Raw genomic sequence first — 18,850 nt, forward strand, 5'->3', positions numbered from 1 at the left:
TGCTGCCCGCCATGACACAGACCAGAACACAGTAACTACCATTTACTGAGTGCCCGCCCTGCATCCCAGAGAAACCTCACAGCTCTATGAGGTCAATACTGTCATTCCCACTCTGCAATAAGTGAGGAGCACAGGTTAGGAAAGGCAGCCCACATGCCAACAAAGTCTTCGAGAGCCTCCAGCTGTCAACTGTGCAGCATGCCTGTGGTCCACCAGCGGCCCCCATTTCCACAGGGCATTTTATTTGGTTACCTGATAGTCAGAGCCAAGAACTCAAGTCTCTCTCACCCTCTCCTCTAGCCATCTCTCCCCTTCATTAATTCCTGAAAATGCTCTACTGTCTTCTCGAAGCCAGGAAGCAACCACAAATCTTTTTAATCCCTAAAAAGTAATTCCGAGCTCCAAAAACAGAAAGCAGATATGAGGCGGCACCTAGGAGACTACAGACTGCTTCCTGCTCATCTGTCGGCTGTACCTGTGCCACCCTCCTTACCTTGATTTCCAATTTGTGGTTGATGGCCAGTGCAGAATGCTCCAGAGCCTTAATGACAGAAGCATAGGAGTCTGAGAACTTCGTGTATTTGCCCACAAGGGCAATAGAGCAGGTCTCCAGCAAACGATCATATCTATCAAACAAACGTCAAGAAATACCCAGTTACTCAGAAGGTACACGCTATCATGAGACCAAAATAGCTATTTTAAGAGAAAAAAAAACACGTCTGGCCAGGAGTGAGCTCACGCCCATAATCCTATAATCCCAGCACTTTGAAAGGCTGAGGCGAGGGGATATTGAGCCCAGGAGTTGGAGGTTACAGTGAGCTGACTGTACCACTGCACTAGAGCCTGGACAACAGTGAGACCCTGCCTCAAAAACCCCCATAAAAACACATCTGGGAAGAATATAACGGGAATGGCTATTATCTGAGTTCTGTGTAGAGACCAGTAAAGAGGAAGTAATTTTCAGATCAACATGGCAGGCTTTGTAAAGAAAGATTTTTTTTTTTTTTTTGGGAAACTTATAAAGAGACAGTTTCAGTACCTCACACAAATTTGCCTACAAAAACTTTTTTTCATACCAAAGGCCAAAAAAATTAACAGACATAAACAGACAATTCAAAAGAATTAATGGGATGAAAGCAAGTGTCAAACAAATTATGGGACATTCACAAAATAGAAAAGTCCCCACTCATTAAAAGTTTTCATTGTAGAATATAATAATAGAACAAAATGCTTATAATGTTTTATGAAAAAAGATGATAAAACTGTGCGATTCTGGTAGCTACATGTAAGCAGACAAAGACTGAAGGGAAAATGTTGAAATGAAAAACGATTCTCACAGAGCAATGGAATGAGTACGCCCTCTCCAAATGCTTCTAGGCCGTCATATTGATCTTGCAACTAAGATAAGGCCTGCCCATTGCTCTAAGACACGAAGTGAAGATCTCTGAAGGGATGTGACAGAACCACCGAGCCTTAAAAGAATGTAGTGGAGTAGGCAGCAACACATCCCCTTCCTGATGTGATCCCTTTCTGGTGTGGGGTGAGACACACATTCCCTAACACAGCTCAGATCTCTGGGGTGGTACCCAGGAGTGCTCCAGCCACTGTCAGCCATTCATGTGGGCTTCGGGTATGCACATTCACCCGCTGCCACCGGGATGCCTGTTTGCACTGATCTTGGTAAGGGACAAGCGTGTTAAGACATAACCCGAACTCAGTGCCTGCAGGCCCAGCACCTGGCCTGGCCCTATCAGGATCTCCTCATCTGTGCCACAGCAACATGATAGTTAAGATTCTTTCTGAACATGTCTTACTACAAAGGCCCTTCTAATGTGTGGATGGCAGAAATGCAAAAGGGCTAGGGCTAGAGTCAGCTTCACCAGCCCTACAAAAAAGTAAAGGAGGCTAGAGCTCCCAGCTCCTCATTGCAGGCAAACCTGTCAGCCATCTCTTTCCATTTCATCAGCATTTTTCTTGGCTGCCTCTCAATAGGAAGGTCAAGTCTTCGAAGAAAATAATCTACAACCCCTTGCTCCTCTAACAACAAGGGGACTCGGTAGATGGATGAGACATCGTGGACGCAGATCACCTGTTTAGAAAAAAGCAAGTTATTAAATAAAAGCAAAAACTTACCAGGCTTATAGCCTCCTACTAGCTATGTGACCTTGTAAAAATATTATGTATTTGAAAAGAGAAAAAAGGACAATTTTCTAGATAAAGATAAATTACTAAAACAGACTCAAGAATAGAACAGAAAATTAGTGGCCAATCTATTATGAACATGGATGCAAAAGTCCTTTAAAAAAAATTCATGGCTGGGCAAGATGGCTTATGTTTGTAATCCTAGTACTTTGGGAGGCCACGGCAGGAGGACTGCTTGAGCTCAGGAGTTCGAGACCAGACTGGGCAATGTGATAAAACTGTCTCTACAAAAAATACAAAATTTAGCCAGGCATGGTGGCATGTGCCTGTAGTCTCAGCTACCTGGGGGGTAGCTGAGATGGGAGAATCACTTGAGCCTGGGAGTTTGAAGTTGCAGTGAGTTGAGATTGTGCTACTGCACTCCAGCCTGAAAAAAACACCCAAAAATTAGCTGGGTGTGGTGGCATGTGCCCATGGCCCCAGATACTCGGGAGGCTGAGGTGGGAGGATCACTTCAGCCTGGGAGTTGGAGGTTGCAGTGAGCCAAGATCGCATCACTATACTCCAGCCTGGGCAACAGAGCCAGAACCTGTCTAAAAAAAAAAAAATTCATGATCCAAACCACAAATGTAGTTTAAAAAAATCATGTCCACGAACCCATGAATAGTTTAACTAGGAACAGTGGTTCTCAAACTCAGCTGCATACTGGAATCATTCAGAGCTTATAAAAGGTCAAAAGCCCATGCTGCCCCGTAGACCACTTGAATTAGGATCTCTCGGGGTAGGAGGCAGGCAACAGTACTTTTAAAGCTCCCGAAGCGATTCCAGTGTGCAGTCAAGTTTGGGAACTACTGCATTAGGAAATTTAACAGTGGAATTCACCACATAAATAGAAAATTGATTAAGGAAGAAAAAATTCCCTCAGTAGATGCAGACTTGATAAAAATTCAAAACCAAATTCATAATAAAAATGATTGGTAAATTAAGATTAGGGAAAATTCGGCAATATAAAAAACCCACAGTAAACATCACATGGTTTAATATTAATGCTTACTATTTAGAGTCCAGAACAAGGCCAGAATGGTCACTTTCAATACTTCTATTCAATGATGTACTGAAGATACTAGCAATTATCATTAGATAAGAAAAAAAAAAAAATGAACCAGAAAACAAGAAGCGGTTGCCACTGAATAAGGCATACAATATCACTGCTTATCCATAAAAACCAAAAGAATTTACAGGTAAACAATCAGTACTAATAGAATTTTAGTAAGGTTGCTAGGCTATAGATGAATGGACAGAGGTCAGCAGGGTCTCCTATACATGGGCCATATCTAATCAGAAAATGTAATTTTTAAAAGTTCACAGTAGTAATGAAAATTATGAATAGCTATAAATAAATCTAAACAACTTTATAAAGATTAGTAAATCTATAATGTACCTTTATTTTTAAAAAGTATGGAATAGTATCCAAGGATAGTCTTTTCAACAAACAGGGCTGAGACAAGTAGATATCCACATGTAAAAATCTCAACCCTTACCTCACACTACTCACAAAAGTTAAGCTAGAATGGATCCTGTAAGACCTAAAACTAACTTTTACAAGAAAATCTTCATGACCTTGGTTAAGCAAGGAGTTCTTAGATACGACAGTGAAAGCACAATCCATAAAAGAACAAAACAGACTGGACTTCACTGAAATTTAAAAGTGTCTGTGCTCTAAAAGACACTATTAAGAAAATGAAGGCCAGGTGTGGTGGCTCACACCTGTAATCCCAGCACTTTGGGAGGCCGAGGCAGGCAGATCACCTGAGGTCAGTTCGCAACCAGCCTCGTCAACTTGGCAAAACCCCATCTCTACTAAAAATACAAAACTTAGCCAGGCGTGGTGGCACACGCCTGTAGTCCCAGCTACCCGGGAGGCTGAGGCAGAAGAATCACTTGAACACGGGAGGCAGAGGTTGCAGTGAGCAGAGATCATGCCACTGCACTCCAGTCTGGGCAACAGAGCAAGACTCCATCTCAAAAAAAAAAAAAAAGAAAAGAAAAGAAAATGAAAAGACAAGGCACAGTTACGGAGAAAGTACGTGCAAATCACATACCTGATAAAAGAGTTGTATTCAGACTATATCAAGTCAATTCAGTAAGATAAATATTCCGATTAAAAGAATAAGCAAGGCTGGGCATGGTGGCTCACGCCTGTAATCTCAACATTTTAGAAGGCTGAAGCAAGAACACTGCCTGAGCCCAAAGAATTCAAGACCAGCATGGGCAACATAGCAAGACCTCATCTCTACAAAAAATAAAATAGCTGAACATGGTGGCTTCCGCCTAAGGTATGAGCTACTCAGGAGGCTGAGGCAGGAGGGCTGTTTAAGCCCAGGCTGCAGTGAGCTATGACAGCACCACTGCACTCTAGCCAGGGTGACACAGCAAGACCTCGTCTATTAAAAAAAAAAGGCAAGGCCGGGCGTGGTGGCTCACAGCTGTAATCCTAGCACTTTGGGAGGCCGAGACAGGTGGATCACTTGAGGTCAGGAGTTCCAGACCAACTTGGCCAACATGGCGAAACACCATCTCTACTGAAAATACAAAAATTAGCTGGGCGTGGTGGCAGGCGCCTATAATCCCAGCTACTCTGGAGGCTGAGGCAGGAGAATCACTTGAACCCAGGGGGTGGAGGTTCCAGTGAGCTGAGATTGCTCCACTTCACTCCAGCCTAGATGAAAGAGTGAAAACTCCATCTCAAAAAAAAAAAAGCAAAAAAATTTAAACTTAAATATGGAAATACTTATTACATTTTTAATAGTGAATAATTTTAAGACTGGGCGCAGTGGCTCACGCCTGTAATCCCAACACTTTGGGAGGCTGAGGCAAGTGGATCACCTGAGGTCAGGAGTTTGAGACCAACCTGGCCAACATAATGAAACCCCATCTCTACTAAAAATACAAAAATTAGCGGGGAGTGGTGGTACACACCTGTAATCCAAACTACTCAGGAAGCTGAGGTAGGAGAATCGCTTGAACCTGGGAGGTGGAGATCACAGTGAGCCAAAAGATCGCGCCACTGCACTCCAGCCTGGGTGACAGAGTTAGACTCCGTCTCAATTTAAAAAAAAAAAAAAATTGAGCAATTTTAATGACAACCTATTCTGCTACAGAATTAAATTTCCTTCACTTGCTAGGACAGAAATATCTAAAACCTGGCCAAAGCTACATGCTCAACGTATCACCACTGGAATTTCCATACTAAGCACCACACTTAGATACATTACAGGTTCCAAATTTTGGATTTCCTGCATCACAGGTGCAGTAACAATAACACTAACATCTCTGTGACAGCCTACAACACCCTAGACACCAGGCACCAGAAACATCAAGTTGAATGAGGTGGCCCTTGCCCTCCAGAAGCTCAGAGTCTGTGAAGGGAGATACACACCACACATGTACACACACACGTGTGTACACACACACACACACACACCCACACCAGAAAGATGGGCCCACTGGCAGCATACGTGAGACACCACACAGGAGCCCAGAGAAGGACGCAGTTAACCCTGAAGGCCAAGGGCCAGGAGGTTTGGCAGTTAAAGCTTCTCAAACAACACTGTCTTCGCTAGAACCTGAAGGATGAGAGTGAGTAGGAGACCGCCAAGCCAACAGGAAGAGGGGGACATGGGTTCTTAACAGAAATTAGCCAGTGCAAAAGTACAATCACAGGGACAGTGGGGGTACTAGGGGAACCGAAAGATACTCCACCTGGCTGGAGCACAAAGTACAACGAGGCACGGAGAAGAGGCAGGAAGGACACAAATGTGTTTGGGGAACCAGGAGAGGCAAGGAATGGCAAATCAGAGCCGATGGCGATGGGTTCTTCTGGAACAGCCCACTATCTCTAATTAGAAAGTAACACAAGCCTCATGAAACTCATCAAGAGGCTTTAGAACAATTAAAAGCAAAAAACAACTTATTAGAGATGGGAATTTCTACTCACTTGTTCAGGCTCAACATGGCAGAACATTGATATTTTCTCCTTCACTGATGTGTCAAGTGGATTTGAGCACCTGCATACGACCTAGCAGTAGAGAACAAGATGGCTTAGACAGAAGGAAAAGATGACAAAAGTAGGGGTTTTCCCTGATTGAAATTAAAACAGACTTCACATCGTTAAGATGAACGAAAATGTTAATCTCAGCACCAGGCACATAATCCATAAAAATATTATGACCCGTTTCAAAGCTAAAATCCCTAAACACCAAACTGGAGAAATATAAGAGAATGGCAATACAAATGAATACATTAATGAACTACAAGAGCTCTGGGGTTTTCCTCCATTAGTGTTCCCAGGTGGGAGTAAAAATGAGAATAAAAGGACTGAGAGGAAAAATAAGGTCTGGGGAGTACAAGACCTAACACGTGCCAAGCAGGAACAAGTGGCAAACTAGAGCCCGGTTCAAAGCACTAATCCTATTTTCCCCATCATCAATTATCAAAAGCAAGCCAAAAAGACAACGGTCTTGTCTGTCATGAAAGAGTGATCTTAACTACACATAAAAGATTACACTGAAACCAGTTATCAGGAAATCTTACCAGATCTGGGGAAAGCCCAAGCCCTCGAAGTTCCCGAACACTATTCTGGGTGGGTTTAGTCTTCTGTTCCCCTGTTGAACTTGGCTATTTTACAAAAGGAAAAAAAAAAAAAAAAGTTAGTTTCTCTCTGATAAGGAATTTTCAAGTATGACTTTTCCTTGAACCCCTTTTAAAAAGGAAATAGATCATTTGGTCACTTACATAATTTAGCTTTTATGTTTGTCAAAGTTACATGTGCATGCATTTTAGAGTCAAATGGTTCTACGGAGCTTGTAAGCAGTATCGGCCCTCACCCACTCTCCCCTTTCCAATCCCTAGAAACCACCGCTCTTCAATTCTTAACTGATCTTGCTGGTGTGCCACTTCTTCACATTTACTTGGAGCCATTTTCTATTGATTTCCCTGTTAAATGAGGATCCTGCCCCCATTAGACACTTTCCTGTGCCTGCAGCCCTCTTTCGGGTTTACATCCTTTTGAAGTATTTAAATACTGTTCCCAAACCACGTGCCACACTTTTCCTTTCTGGACTAAATTATCTTTATTCTCCTCTCACACTTAACAGATAGACGTTACATACGGACTTGTAGGATGGAAATCATTTTCTGTTGGACTTTTTTTTAAAATAGACACAGGGTCTTGTCACATTGCCCAGGCTGGTCTCAAACTCACAGGCTCAAGCAATCCTCCCACCTCTGCCTCCCAAACTGCTGAGATAACAGGTGGGAGCCACCATGCCCAGACTCCACTAGAATTTTTAATGAAATCGCATCACTGTCTTTTAGCTTCCAGTATTGTTGCTGAGGGGTCCAATGGCACAATGATTCTTGATTTTTCTCTTTAGAGCCTTTTAGAACTTCTGCCCCATTAGTCTGAACCTTCACAATAATATGCCTTGGTGTGGGTCATCTGTCATCCAATATGCTAGGCACCAAGGGGGCCCCCTTTCAACCCAGAAACTGATGTCTAGAAATTTCCTTGAATTGTTCAGATAAGGGGTCAGAAATTTTTTTCTGTAAAGGGCCTGATGATAAATATTTTAGGTTTTGTGGGCCACACAGTCTCTGCCACAAGTATTCAACTCTACTGTTCCAGTGCAAAAGCAGCCACAGACAGCACATAAACAAATGGACGCAGCTATATTTCCATAAACTTGATTTCCATAAAGCAGGGGTAGGTTCCTGTGGCCTATAGGCCATCGTTTGCTGACCCCTGGGGTTAAGATTATACTTCCGTTTCTCTGTTCTTATTTTTTGGAACTCCTATTATTTGGAAGTTAGAACTTCTGAGCCGGTCCTCTAATTTTTCTTACCTTTTCTCCTATTTTCTATCTCTTAGTCTTTTTGCTGTACTTCCTTAGGTATCTCCTCAACTTACTTTCTCTTAACTTTTTCATTTCTGCTACCCAATTTTTAATTTCCAAGGATTCTTTTATGTTCTCTCAATGTTTCTTTCTTACAGCATCCAGTTCTTATCTAATGGATATACCTTATCTCCTTTTAATTTTCTAAGAATAGTAATGACTGGTCATTTTTGGGTTTTTTGGTTTTTTTTAAAGTTTCCTCTGCTTGTAGAGCCTCAGTTCCCTGTAAGTTGCTTTCTGTTGCTTGGTCTCTTACCTATCAGATGCTTTCTCCAAGTGTATGGAGGCCTGCTCCAATGCTACCTGTAAGTTCTGTGTGAGTGGGTAGGCTTGTCTTGGTGAAAATCTGGCTGGCTTATTTCACGGGGAGCCCCCAGAGCCAGTGTCTTTTATCCTGGGCTATCCATACCCCAGAGGACAATCTTACAATCTCCCACGTGGAATGGCCAAGCCTGAACATGTCAATTCTGGGAACCAAGTGGTGGAAGAAGGCAAGGAGTGTCAACAGCGTAACATTACACACAACCCCATGTTTGTAGTCCAGTGTTACCGCCCTCAACTGTCCCTAGTGTCTGCTCATCCAGGAACCCTCTCCAGAGAACAAGCCTCCAGTCTTCTGCCAAGGTGGGAGGAGGTTAATGCCCAACTGTGCACTTTAGGAAAAAGATGTCAGGGTCTGAGTCTTCTGAAGCAGTAGTTACATAAGGTCCACCCTCATCCCGCTCCTGAGCTTTGGGTTCTGCAGGGCAAACAGGGTAGCTTCTCTGCTTTCATTGCTGCAGGCATAAGATCTGGCACTCAAGGTCAGCTTAGTTGGTTTCTATGCATCCATCTGCCTTCCAGCTTCCTAATTTTTGTTACTATTGACTCCTCTCCACAAGATTTGCTTTAAAAACAGCCTCTTTACTCTAGTTCCACCACACTGTAAAGACAAATGCACACGGCCAATCTACATCTGCAACTGCAACTGCCCTGATTTTTCAAATGTTTTCTATTTGATCTTTTCTTTTCTTTTTTTTTTTTTTTTTTTTTTTGAGATGGAGTCTTGCTCTGTTGCCCAGGCTGGGGTGCAGTGGCCGGATCTCAGCTCACTGCAAGCTCCACCTCCCGGGTTTACGCCATTCTCCTGCCTCAGCCTCCTGAGTAGCTGGGACTACAGGCGCCCGCCACCTCGCCCGGCTAGTTTTTTTATATTTTTTAGTAGAGATGAGGTTTCACCGTGTTAGCCAGGATGGTCTCGATCTCCTGACCTCGTGATCCACCTGTCTCGGCCTCCCAAAGTGCTGGGATTACAGGCTTGAGCCACCGCGCCCGGCCTCTATTTGATCTTTTCAAAAAAGTATGATTGTAACAAATTTAAACTTACAAAGTTCTTTATTCTCTGCTTCCTGCACCTCAAGTGAAAACTACTACACAATAAGTAAAAACCATTCCAGTTTACCTTTCCTCCCTCCTCTCCATCTCTCCCAGAGTAAAACTTTCAATGTCTTACTTACCTGGGGAACTAGACTGACATGGATGTTACAAAAGTTCTCTCTTTTGACCTTGAATTGGAACTGACGGAAGGCCTCAATAAAGGGCATGCTTTCTATGTCCCCCACGGTTCCACCAAGCTAGAAGAACAAAGTTGTTTCAGAGGTTAGGCACTAAACCCTTCTCTGGCAGTTTAGTTTTCTAACAACTGTCTGTCTTCCTGATTCAGTGATGCGTAATTATGTAACGTGGACTCTCTAACCCTGTATAATGTTAGTTAACAAGAATTAGACATCTCTTTGTACTAAAAGGTTACTCTTTTGGACAGGCTCATCGTTCCCAAAGGTTATTGTGGAACTTTCCACATCATTTCAAGAAAAAGGTCAGCTGAGAGAGGTGTCAGGAAGGTTATCTGTATCGCAGTGACAAAGCAAAAAAAAAAAAAAACACCTAAATCTTATCTCCTTAGTTAACCATAAATAATTTTTATACTGAAAAGCATCAGTTGGCTGGGCACAGTGGCTCACATCTGTAATCCTAGCACTTTGGGAGGCCAAGGCAGGCAGATGGCTTGAGCTCAAAAGCCATTGGCAAAATGGTGAAACCCTGCCTCTCCCAAAAAAGTACAAAAACTAGCCGCGCATGGTGGTGCACACTGTAGTTCCAGCAACTCGGGAGGCTAAGGTAGGAGAACTACGTGAGCCCAGGAGGTCAAGGTTGCAGTGAGCCATGACTGCTCCACTGGACTCCAGCCTGGGTGACAGTGAGACCCTGTCTCAAAAAAAAAAAAAAAAAGCATTGGTTATAAACAAACTGCTGGAACTTCTGAGTCTCCTGTTATCTGAGGAACACTGAGATCTAACAGCTAGGATCAGCACAGCAGGAGTACAGATACTGAAACCAAATGAAGCTCATTTGGAGATGAATGCTCTTGCCAGAAGAAAGCAAAAGATCTGCTGACTTGCTTAAGAAACAGATGAAAATGTGTCACACTACTCATGGGAATAGTCAGTACTAAGTAAATCTATAGATGCTAAAAAAAAAAAAAAAAAAAGAAAAAAAGAAAAAGAAAAAAAAAAGGAGCACTCTTTGGGCAAAGTACGGTTTTCCTTTGCATGGCCATTCCACATGACTGTTACTATGCCCTTACCTGCCACATTGCAACATACTGCACCAACACAGATAGGAAGGCCAAGGGCTCCACTGGGAAATGTCTTATCAGTTGTTGATGGCTGACTAAGGAGATGAGTACACTTGTTCACATGTGCAAGAATCATACAAACCTCAATAACACACACTTGAGGTTCCAGGCCATCTTCATCTACAGGTATTAGCGCCTGTCTCATTACCCACTCCTGGATTGCATCTGTGATATGAGGGACAACTGGGAAAGAGAAAACAAACAGGGAACTTACGCTTGTCCATCTACATTGATCGAGACAAATGCACTGACTGTGAAAACAAACTGCGGCACTCTCTGCCTGGAGACAGTAGCAATAGGGTCATAAAAATACTTTTGAGGCCCCCTTTAACTGGTCTCAACAAATCTCTGAGCTCACACTTCCTGCAGCCAGATGTCCAAGTTGTTGCTGGAAGCCCTGCAACAGAGCAAGGCTGAGAGTAGTGTCCTGAGCCACACGGGCACATATGCCCCTGTGCAGAGTCACACATCAGTATGGCCAACCCTATTGCTCACAGATGAAGGTGGGCACACTACACTTCAGTGCATTTCCAGGAACAAGAGACTTCTAGGACCCTGTTCCATATGTTTCCAGTTTACCAAAGAGTAAACAATCTACTGCAGTGAGCCAGCACAGCACAGCAGAGTCGTTAGGAGCACAGCACCCGGGGTCAGAATGTCTGGATTCAAACCTCAGTCCCATGACTCGTTAGTTGTGGATCTTTGGGTCAATTATAGAACCATTTTAAGCTTGTTTTAACCATTTTAAGCTTAACAACATGTTAAGTTGTGGAAATTTTGTGAGACAGCACCTGTAAAATGCTCGGTAGAGCACCTGCCATGTCAGTGCTCAAAGAATGCCAGCAATTGCTCAACACTTCAAAAATCATAGTTGCTGGGCACAGACTGCAAGTTCCTAAAAGGTGAAGATTACTGTTTAACTCCAGGTCACTCCAGTTACAGCAATGCCTCATGCACAAGGATATTCATTTGCCTCACGCAGGAGAATATGCATTATCTACTCCACACATGGTGTCAAAGTGATCTTTTAAAATTCAAGTCAGAATTCATCACTCCCACGCTTCAACTTTTCGGTGGCTTCCCACTTCTCTGAGTACACTCCGAGCTTCTTGCTGCAGCCGAGACTGGGTAGAACCTGGCTGTGGCTACCACCCCCGCTCTCTGACCATCCCCCTCGGTCACTTTGCCTCAGCCATGCCGGCCTCCCCTCCATTCCTGGACCAACCAAGCCTTCGTAGCCCTGCGCCTCCACACTTCTCATTCCACTCTCCCTGTGACTGGCCTCTCAGCTCAAATGGCCTCTCTTGGGAGGCTCCCCAACCACCTGCCCAAAGTGGCTTTTCCCAGTCATTCTTTCTGTCATCACCCCACTTGGATTCTTCACTGCTTCTGACAGACGTCTCGTTTTGTTGTATGTTTGTTGTTTGCCTCCCCCACAGGTAACCTCCGTGTGGGCAATGACCTCTCTGGTCTTGCTCATCACATGCATTACCAGCACCAGTGAGCGTCTGACTGCAGTGAGCATTCAATGCAAATTTGATGGATGATGAATAAACAAACAGCAAACTGTATAATCAAAACCATTCTAATTCCCGATTCCTTTCTATGTGTCAGGAAGTCAGGGAACACTTCATTGACTTTTACTTCCTTTAATCCTCCTAACAACCCAGAGAGGTAGGTGTTGTTACTGTCTCCATTTTACAGAAAAGGAATCCACATTTCAAAGAGGTTAATTTGCCCATGTTCACAAAGCTAGTGAGAGGGGAAGCTAAGATCCAAATATGACCCAATTAGCCCAGAATCTCGCCAGGGCAGCCCCAGACCAGAGCCAGCTGTCAGTGTGACCCTCAGCTTTCAGGCCAGTAAAGTCTAAAGCCAAAAGCAGATTTGCTCTCATAACTCAGATTAAAGCCACTTTTCAGCAACCCCTCCAAATTTGGGCCACTGCCATTATACTAGATCAGTAGTTTTCCATCCCCACCTTTTTAAAGCAGCAAAACATTTTCCTTAAATGAATGCTTGTACAAAACCCCGAAACAGCAAATAGATGTAAGCGAAGCTGTGCCAGTGAAAGCTTGGGAGGACCCAGAAACCCACTTCTCAGGCTCCTCCTAGGCCATATGGCATTGACGGCCTGGAAACCAGTATACACAATGGATGCTCATTTCCTTCTCACTTCTATACATAGTAAGTCCCAGATGCACACATACATGCCATCTGGCTTAATGCCCTAATCGAGTTGCCTTTACCACTTTCACACTCATTACTGTGTAAAAACAACAGTTCTCTGGACTCATATCATGCTGCCTTGGCAGGACTGACAAGCTTCAATGAAGAAGTGGTTCTTCAAATTCTTTTTTTAGCAAACAACAATATAATTCTGATTTTTCAACTGAAGGCATATTTCAGTAACAATACCTTGTGAGTTTCATGCTGAAATCACATACGATGTAAACTTTTCTACTCAAAAGGGAATTATACATCTGTGTAGAGGTGGGAGGGGGGAAGAAATTAAACTGGTTAAGACTTTTAAGCTCTAAAGGTAAATCCAGTATTACCTTGGACAGTTTTCCCCAAGTAATCTCCTTTCCGTTCCTTGTTAATGACATACTGGTATATCTTTCCAGTGGTCAGATTATTGTCCTTGGTGAGGCGGATGTCAAGGAAACGCTCATAGTTACCCAGGTCAAGGTCTACTTCCCCCCCATCATCCAGCACAAAAACCTCACCTGCAGTGAACAGAGAAACCATTTAGGTTAAGTGAAAAATACCTATACCGTGGCACAACTGCAATTCTGAAATAAAACACTCATAACAACGTGTGCAATTACATGATAGGAAGCACAGAAATTCACTTCTAGAAAACTAAACATGACACACAAAAAGAAAAATTACCAGATATTCTCTAAAAGGTAACTTCATACTTCTAGTCTGTCAACAAACTCATTCTTAAGAAGAGTTATAAAATGGCAAGGGATGGGAGGGAATGACGGGCTGTGCGTATACAGGACCCTACAGTAGTATATAGCATCTGCTGCCTAGGGAAAAAAGAGCCTTCAGAGAAGTCTCCTAATTAAGCATAATATGGTTTAAAGTGTGATAAAAATATTTGATTCAAAGCCTGGATATATGCATATTAAGTTTGTGCTGATTACAAAAATCAGCTTTTGAGCTCTGCTTTTGTTCTAAACAAATTTGTGAAACTGCACACATTTCCCCCATTCCTTTGTTGCACATTCATTCCATGAAACTTCACTCTAGAAATTTTGCCCAGAATGATTCATTCCTACCACTACAATAGGAGACAAGCTCAAACACAGGAAAGGAAAAAAATGTCTCATTTTCTCCCTCAGAGAGATAACTCATCCTCTGCTCAAGAATTCTGTATTAAATATCACTCAAGTGTACGGATCTTTTCCTGCTGCTATTTGTTACATGAGGATTTCTGCACTAGTGACACTTAATGCTTGTAGATTTTCACCTCAACGCTAGAGAGTAGGAGTATGAATGCAGAATTTTAAAACAAGAGCTATGTTTTAACATCTCTCCCAGTTTTAAGCAATTAATCTTTGAAGTAACAGCCACAGTCGCATGTCACACAGTTGATAGGTTCTCAATAACAACAAAGAAGTAAAATGCAATCGGGCATGGTGGCTCACACGTGTAATACCCAGCACTTTGGGATTACAGTGGGAGGACCCAAGACCAGCCTGGGCAACATAGTGGAACCCTACCTCTACAAAACATTTAGAAATTAGCCAGGCCTGGTGATTTACACCTGTAGTCCTAGCTACTCAGGAGGCTGAGGTGAGAGGATCGCTTCAGCTAAGGAGGTGGAAGCCACAGCGAGCCATGATCACACCACTACACTCCAGCCTGAGGGACAGAATGGGATCCTGTCTCAAAAAAAAAAAAAAAAAAAAAAAACAGAATTCTTCCTGTCTAGGTGAAAAAAGTATCATTCTGCTATATTAAGGGACCTGTTAGAAGGCAGAAAATAAAAGTTATGCAAACTGCACATAATTCCCAAGTGCTGACATCTTCCACATGCAATTATTATGAAGAAATCCACTGTGCTTACCATGCTCATAAGGAGAGAATGTTCCTGCATCAATGTTAATGTAGGGGTCAATTTTGATTGAAGTTACATGTAAACCACATGACTTGAGTATTGTGCCCACACTGCTGGCAATGATTCCTTTTCCAATTCCTGATATAACACCACCAGTAACCAGAATATACTTCATTTTACTCTTTGACCTGGAAAAGAGAAAAATTACAGATGAAATAAATATATCTCAACAAACCAAACTCATCTGGGTTCAAATACTGGCTCTGCCAATTATTAGCTATGAACCATCTTGAAGCCTTAGTTTCTCTGTCACAGGACTTCAAAAGGTTGTCTTCAAGTTTAAATAGGATCGTAACAAACATCTCTTGGATCACTGAATGGCTTTAGTCAAATATGTGTAGAAAAACAACTGCTACTCTAATAACATAGTTTTTTGTTTAAAGCTTTGACAACTAATAACCTTCAGAGTCAACCTAATAAAACCAGCTCTAAGCTGGTTGATATAACACTACAACCCACATGTCTGCTGACATCCCTGCCAGACACTGAGATACCAGGCAGGTGCCTCATTGTTTTCCCTACATGGGAAAAAAATTCAAACTTGGATAAGCACTCCAGTTCTCCAGGAAATAAATAATGTCTTTGGCTAAACTACAATGTATCATCAAGAAAACAAAGCTCCTCTAGGTTATAAAAGATAGACTAAAAGGAAAGAACATCAACACTGAAAAGTGGTTGCAGTTAAACCAAAATTCCTATAATTAAAAGGAGTTCCCTGGCTGGGCACGGTGGCTCATGCCTGTAATCCCAGCACTCTGGGAGGCAGAGGCAGGAGGATCACTTGAGGTCAGGAGTTTGAGACCAGCCTGGCCAATATGGGGAAACCCCATCTCTACCAAAAATACAAAAATTAGCCGGCTGTGATGGCGCACGCCTGTAGTCCCAGCTACTCAGGAGGCTGAGGCAGGAGAATCGCTTGAACCCAGGAGGCAGAGGTTGCAGTGAGCTGGAATCACGCCACTGCACTCCAGTGTGCACGACAGAATAAGACTACCTCAAAAAAAAAAGTAGTTCTCTTCTATAATTTAACAATAACTTGATCCTTGTCAGAAATCTCTCCCAGGCATGCAATGAAGAAAGACTGTAAATACTGGGGGAGAGGGACATCAGATAAGAAACGAGTCTGAAGCACATGATGGGCGGAGGACTCAAAGAGAGGGGAGATGAGATTAAATCCCAAGAGTGTGCCACAGTGGCAGGGAAAGGAGAGATAAAAGAAGATGTAAGGGCAGCAGAGTCAAGACGCAGGTGAAAACAGCATTGACAAGAGGTGAGGAGACTGTGACAGGCTCATCACGGAGGATTTATCACTGGTCCCCAGCTTCAGAGGTCCAGAATCGTCCATTTGGTCAGCAAACCCAAATGTGACCAAAATGAAAAACACAATAGGAAAGTAGCAGAAAATGCTTACTTTGGCATGGTCAGGACATTTTCCTCCTCAGGAACGTTCCATGTGAAGCAAAATTATGATAAAAATAAACTAAGGAACAAGAAAAGTAGGGAGTTGTGCTTGAAGCATTCCCCCGCCCCACCCCCTCCCCAGAGCAGGAAAGCACACACTTGGCAGGGAAGGAAGAATGCTCAGAAGTCTTCCCGGCTCCAAAGGCTCTTTCCATCCTCTGCTGCAGCATTTCCAAAAGCATGCTCCCTGCTTTCAACAAAATGCATATGGGATTCTCAAAAAGGGTTTTATGGATATACATCAGAGAAATGCTGATTAAACCAAGTCATTTAACGCAAGAATCCTGGGAGTGTTTAGTAAGTAAACTCGCACTATCATCACTGCTATACAGTATGCGGTGTCTCCAAGCTTATCTGACCCTAAGTCTCTCACTTTACAGTTCCTTATTGACACATGAAAATCAGATTTAGGTACATTTTACGTATGTTCTAACCAGACGTATCTCTTACTGAGACTATACCCTGGTCTCCCTAAGTTTTGGATGATCCCAGAAATTCCTCTGCCACTCTGAGTGAGTTACTTCTACAAAAGATTCATCTTATCCAATTACATTTGATTTGTCCCAATTTTACTCTAAGAGGGTAACATCTCTCTTTACGTTCTTTAGATTCTCTCTCTAGATTCTTGCAGTCTCAGTGCCTGGCAATAAATACGCCAATGTACACAAAGACCAGGCGGGAGGCTCATTCATTCATCCTTATGGGGTACTGACTTACATGACAGCTACTGTGCTTGGGGACTATAAACATTAATCAGATTTGGGCCCATATCTCAACTTTCTGGCAGTCCAGTTGGAGAGATGAAACATTAACAAATAAATGAGTAATTCAGTGATGGTGGAAGCAGACAGAAAACATGTTTAGACTATAAAGGGGGACGAAGAGAGCAGAAGCTTTCAGTACCATGGCATCAGAGGAAGGTAAGAGAAGTCCTGGGGGTAGTGGGCGGATCCAGGCGGCTTCTGTTTTGTAGATATGACTTGCAATGGGCCTTGAAGGACTGACTGCAAGACTCAGAGCACAGGAAAGGGAACAGGGTGAACAGGCAGGTGTGGGGCAGCTACAGAGAACAGAGGTTAAGGCCAAGAAGCAGAAGACGGGGAGGGAGGGATATATGGTGGAAGACAAACCGGAAAGGTAGGCAAGGGCCAGATCATGTAAAAACTGGCATGCCCAATCTGAACTTAATTCTGAAGGTGACGGAAGGTGCAAGAAGGTTTTCCGGCACAGAAGTAACGTATATCAAGACACATCCGAAAATTCAACAAAGATTGAGGGGGGGAAAATGCTTTTTCTTTCAATGTTATGAGATGAAGTGCCAGCCCCCATCACTCGTGTGCAGACCTCAGTCATGTCACTTGAGCTGCCTGCAAGGCGCGTTCTCACCTCAAGAAATGCGGGTGAGAATCTCCACGCCGCCCGCGTCACAGGGCCGCTGAGGATTCGAAACTGCAACGAGTGTGGACGGAAGGGCGCTACGCAAACGTGGTGAGCTCTATACACTGCCAGCGCCCCGACTCCCGGCCGTCGGGAAGGGAGGAAGCCGTGGGGCCCAAAGGCCAGCCGCGGGGCCCAGGGCCGGAGAGCTTGCAGGCCCCCTCGTCCTACGGCGCGGAGCCGCCCCGCCTAGCCCCAGGCGGCTGAGCCCGAGGCCCGAGGCCCGCACCGCCTGAATGGATGGGCGGCTGCCGGGCTTCCTCGCAAACGATGAGCAAGGACGGGGTTGGGGGGGCGCTCCACGCCCCTACGGCCTAATCCGTCCGACGAGCCCGGCAGAGCTGATTCGGCGCGGCCCAGCGCGGCGGCTCAAGCACCGCAACCTCTGAAGCCACCCCGCGCCCCGCGCCCCGCTCGGCCCCTCTCCCCAGCACCGCCCGGCCACGAGGCCCGCGCGCGGGAGCCAGCAGCTCGCCGGCCGGGGCGCCCGCCCCACTCCCGTTAGGCACACAGCCCATTGGGCAGGACGCCGAGTCACCTCGCCCCTGATTGGTAGGAGCGACGTCCGTCACCCCGGCGGCGGGGCTATTCGGCGCCGGGCTCAGCTCGCGCCGCTGACTACTGCGCGGGAGAACAGTTTCCCCCCGGGATCCCTGGAGTCGGCCTACCTGCGGCCGGCTTCAGATCCTCCCGTCAGCGACAGAGTCGGGCCGGCGACGCGCGTGGAGCCCCGGACAGCCAGTGAACAACCCCGACCGCATGCGCCCGGCAGTCTTTCACGGAGGCGGGCTATAGGCTGTGCGCACGCAGAAGGTGGAGGGCGGGGCGGGCCTGGAGGGCGGGGCGGGCCTGGAGGGCGCGGGGCGGGGCGGGGCGGGGCCCGGCGTGCGCAGGCGCGGGGCCAGCGGACCTCCTGGCCGCCTCGGCTGAGCTGAGTCGCCGGCGGTTCGAGGCCGGGCGAGTGGCGGCGTGTCCGCCCCTCTGCTTCCGTCCCAGCCTGTGGCCCAAGCTTCCTTTCTTGAAGGGGAGAATGCTGTTTGGGGACTCACA

The 18,850-nt window shown here is 44.8% G+C and overlaps 1 protein-coding gene across 3 annotated transcripts in view; it reads right to left on the reverse strand.

The window, feature by feature from the left end:
- The window catches only part of CTPS1 (CTP synthase 1), a 32,675-nt gene extending 14,073 nt beyond the window's left edge, over nucleotides 1-18,602 (reverse strand). Inside the window, exons 1-9 of one of the 3 annotated variants that reach the window (XM_005543793.4) lie at nucleotides 18,469-18,602; nucleotides 14,852-15,030; nucleotides 13,329-13,499; nucleotides 10,853-10,953; nucleotides 9,593-9,709; nucleotides 6,736-6,819; nucleotides 6,140-6,220; nucleotides 1,938-2,089; nucleotides 494-626 (exon numbers count right to left, since the gene is read on the reverse strand). In XM_005543793.4, coding sequence (XP_005543850.1) covers nucleotides 494-626; nucleotides 1,938-2,089; nucleotides 6,140-6,220; nucleotides 6,736-6,819; nucleotides 9,593-9,709; nucleotides 10,853-10,953; nucleotides 13,329-13,499; nucleotides 14,852-15,017 — 1,005 coding nt within the window. In that variant the 5' untranslated portion in view covers nucleotides 15,018-15,030; nucleotides 18,469-18,602. Of the gene's footprint in view, nucleotides 1-493; nucleotides 627-1,937; nucleotides 2,090-6,139; nucleotides 6,221-6,735; nucleotides 6,820-9,592; nucleotides 9,710-10,852; nucleotides 10,954-13,328; nucleotides 13,500-14,851; nucleotides 15,031-16,313; nucleotides 16,457-17,749; nucleotides 18,301-18,468 lie in introns of those variants that run through there. The other 2 variants (XM_005543794.4, XM_005543791.5) reach the window with 2 other exon arrangements.
- Nucleotides 18,603-18,850: the final 248 nt, after the last annotated feature.

This window comes from Macaca fascicularis, chromosome 1 (genome assembly GCF_037993035.2).
Source record: "Macaca fascicularis isolate 582-1 chromosome 1, T2T-MFA8v1.1".
NCBI lineage: Eukaryota > Metazoa > Chordata > Mammalia > Primates > Cercopithecidae > Macaca > Macaca fascicularis.